The sequence below is a fragment of the Myotis lucifugus genome, unplaced genomic scaffold (genome assembly GCF_000147115.1).
Source record: "Myotis lucifugus unplaced genomic scaffold, Myoluc2.0 scaffold_28, whole genome shotgun sequence".
Classification (NCBI taxonomy): domain Eukaryota; kingdom Metazoa; phylum Chordata; class Mammalia; order Chiroptera; family Vespertilionidae; genus Myotis; species Myotis lucifugus.
In genome coordinates this window covers 761,520-764,628 of record NW_005871076.1, presented here as the reverse complement: position 1 = coordinate 764,628, position 3,109 = coordinate 761,520, and the positions used below count along the sequence as shown (strand labels likewise).

Here is a 3,109-nt window from a genome sequence, read left to right as displayed (position 1 = left end):
CGGGGGGGGGGGGGAGTCAGCTCCTGGGCCCCGCTCAGCCCGGGCTACCCTTACCCTTCTGTCTGGGCAGTGCGAGTTGGGACAGGAGGGAGAGGTTTGGGACTTTGGAGGGGAAAAAAGTCCACGAAGAAGAAGAAAGAATCCGGAAGATCTGCCGGGCTGGATCGGGGCGGGGCGGGGCAGGCCGGGAGCGGCCCGGCCGGGCCGGGGTATAAATGCCGAGGCGGGCGCAGGAGGCGCGCGGAGAGCTGCAGCCTGGCCTTGCCTCCGGGGCGGCCCCGGCGAGTCCCGGCGCGTGAGCACGCCTGCGCGCTCCCGGGCCCTTCCTGGCAGGCTGCTTGTAAGATGAGTGAAGAAGCAGGTGGGGGAGAGGGGAGGCAGCGAGCGAGAGGGCGAGGGGAGCGCGGGTGCTGAGCGGCGCTCACTTGGAGCGCGGCGAGCGAGCGAGAGGAGCCCGATCCATGTCCCTCGCTGCCTCCCTGCTAGGCGCGCGAAGATGATGGCCATGAACACCAAGCAGCCTTTCGGCATGCACCCGGTGCTTCAAGAACCCAAATTCTCCAGCCTGCACTCCGGCTCCGAGGCCATGCGCCGAGTCTGTCTCCCAGCCCCGCAGGTACGTAGTGGAGCATAATTACCGCTCCAAGGCACATTTTTTGACAGGCACTCGCTTCATGTTTTTTTCATGTCGCCCAGAACAATCGCCGCTGTCTGAACCCCTCGCTTGTCTCCCCCGCGCTTTCTCCCGGCGCGCTCTCTCTCATTCATGTCTCTGATCCGCACGTCTGTTCCAGCAGAGCCTCTGTCTCCGTATTAATTTTTATGACCTGGGCTTTGAGGAGAGGCATCTCGGTTGCTTGAAAATGTGTTTTAATCCTGAGTTGACAGTATTCCCCACTGACCGTGCTGTGCGCCTTCTCGCTTGCAGCTGCAGGGTAATATATTTGGAAGCTTTGATGAGAGCCTGCTGGCACGCGCCGAAGCTCTGGCGGCGGTGGATATCGTCTCCCACGGCAAGAACCATCCGTTCAAGCCCGACGCCACCTACCATACCATGAGTAGCGTGCCCTGCACGTCCACTTCGTCCACCGTGCCCATCTCCCACCCGGCCGCTCTCACCTCGCACCCGCACCACGCGGTGCACCAGGGCCTAGAGGGCGACCTGCTAGAGCACATCTCGCCCACGCTGAGCGTCAGCGGCTTGGGCGCCCCCGAGCACTCGGTGATGCCGGCGCAGATCCACCCGCACCACCTGGGCGCCATGGGCCACCTGCACCAGGCCATGGGCATGAGTCACCCACACGCCGTGGCGCCTCACAGCGCTATGCCCGCATGCCTCAGCGACGTGGAGTCGGACCCACGAGAGCTGGAGGCCTTCGCCGAGCGCTTCAAGCAGCGGCGCATCAAGCTGGGGGTGACCCAGGCGGACGTGGGCGCGGCGCTGGCCAACCTCAAGATCCCGGGCGTCGGCTCGCTCAGCCAGAGCACCATCTGCAGGTTCGAGTCTCTCACGCTCTCGCACAACAACATGATCGCGCTCAAGCCGGTGCTCCAGGCGTGGCTGGAGGAAGCCGAGGCCGCCTACCGAGAGAAGAACAGCAAGCCCGAGCTCTTCAACGGCAGCGAGCGGAAGCGCAAACGCACGTCCATCGCGGCGCCCGAGAAGCGCTCGCTGGAGGCCTACTTCGCCATCCAGCCTCGGCCCTCATCTGAGAAGATCTCGGCCATCGCGGAGAAACTGGACCTTAAAAAGAACGTGGTGAGGGTCTGGTTCTGCAACCAGAGACAGAAACAGAAACGAATGAAGTACTCGGCTGTCCACTGACTGCGGCGGGGCTCAGCCTCTGGGGGCCGGGAAAGCTGTGTACGTCCCGGGGGGGACGGTAACGGGGGACTCCAAGACGTTTTCTGGCAGGTCAGGCAGGCTCTCTTCACCGAAGCCACAGACTTTCCCCTTTATCCCACCCGGTTGTCTCCCGGCCTTCTCTTTCTCTTTTTCCCATTCTATTCCCACCAGAAAAGTTTTGGCACTAAGGAAAAATTCACGAAGGGCAAGCCTGGAGGGACTTGTGCTGTCCGTGGTGCTGAAAATCTCCCTTGCGCCCTGGACTGCACTTCAGGGCAGGAGCCCAAACGCAGGGGTTAGTGAATTGGACCGACCACATGACTCTGCGGTGAAGGGGCCACATTGCTAAGCTCGACTGGGGATGGGAAGGAAGTGATAAATAATAATACAAAGTCAAACTGGGGCACGAAGATGTACTGGAGATTTATTTAGATTATATGAAATCATGTATGTTTCCAAAGGATAGCCTTATACTACTCCCTTCCCCACCTAAATTTTATCGATCTCATTCTTTGGTTTGCTGTACGTTCTCTAAGGTAGCATGGATTAGTTCAGGGAAATTGTGCGGGGAGTTGCCGGGCTCTGAGTGGTTCTCCATGTAGGTCCTGCTCCAGAAAAGGGCCTACATGCTGGGGTGGCTTAGCTATTTGCAAGCAGCAGTGGACACCTGCTTTGGTCCATCCTCTACTATCCGCTGGTAATTACCGCCTGCTGGAGAGCCAGGGATTGGTAGGGTTCCGGACTGACGGATAACGTTGGACCCCAGCTCGCTAATCCAGCCAGACTCCCCGTGCACTGTAGAGGCGGCTGCTCGAAAGTAATTGTAACTTCTCCGAGTCATATGCAAGTCCTTCCAACACGTTTAACCTCGTCACCCTTTCATTGTTGTTATTGTTAGCATCTTTGTTTCCCATTATTTATTTAACGTCGCTTCTTTTCATCCCCCTTATATGAGTGCCTCTCGGTGGAGATTCACTTATAATTTTGGGTGGAAAGAGGGGTCAGACCGCCGGCCTGGATCCTTCTCACTTCACTCTCTCTAGCCCCATCACATTTTATCTTTCGTTGCTTCATGTAATTTGCGTGTTGCTGTGTGGTCTTTGGTTTCGTTCTCTGAACAGATACAAATAAAATATTAAGTTTTCTCCTCTCTTTACCCCTTCAATTAACTTCTAAAATAAATGCTTTATTTTTCAACCCGAATCGCAGTGCTTTTCTAATACTCAGAGGCTAAGGAGTTTTGGAAAGGATTTTAAAAGTGAC

At 57.3% G+C, this 3,109-nt stretch overlaps 1 protein-coding gene across 2 annotated transcripts in view; it reads left to right on the top strand.

Moving 5' to 3' along the window:
• The window catches only part of POU4F3 (POU class 4 homeobox 3), a 10,807-nt gene extending 7,810 nt beyond the window's left edge, over positions 1-2,997 (top strand). The window contains exons 1-2 of one of the 2 annotated variants that reach the window (XM_006086396.3): positions 460-616; positions 929-2,997. In XM_006086396.3, coding sequence (XP_006086458.1) covers positions 497-616; positions 929-1,825 — 1,017 coding nt within the window. In that variant the 5' untranslated portion in view covers positions 460-496 and the 3' untranslated portion in view covers positions 1,826-2,997. Of the gene's footprint in view, positions 1-459; positions 617-928 lie in introns of those variants that run through there. The other variant, XM_023751991.1, reaches the window with a different exon arrangement.
• The last annotated feature ends 112 nt before the right edge of the window (positions 2,998-3,109 follow it).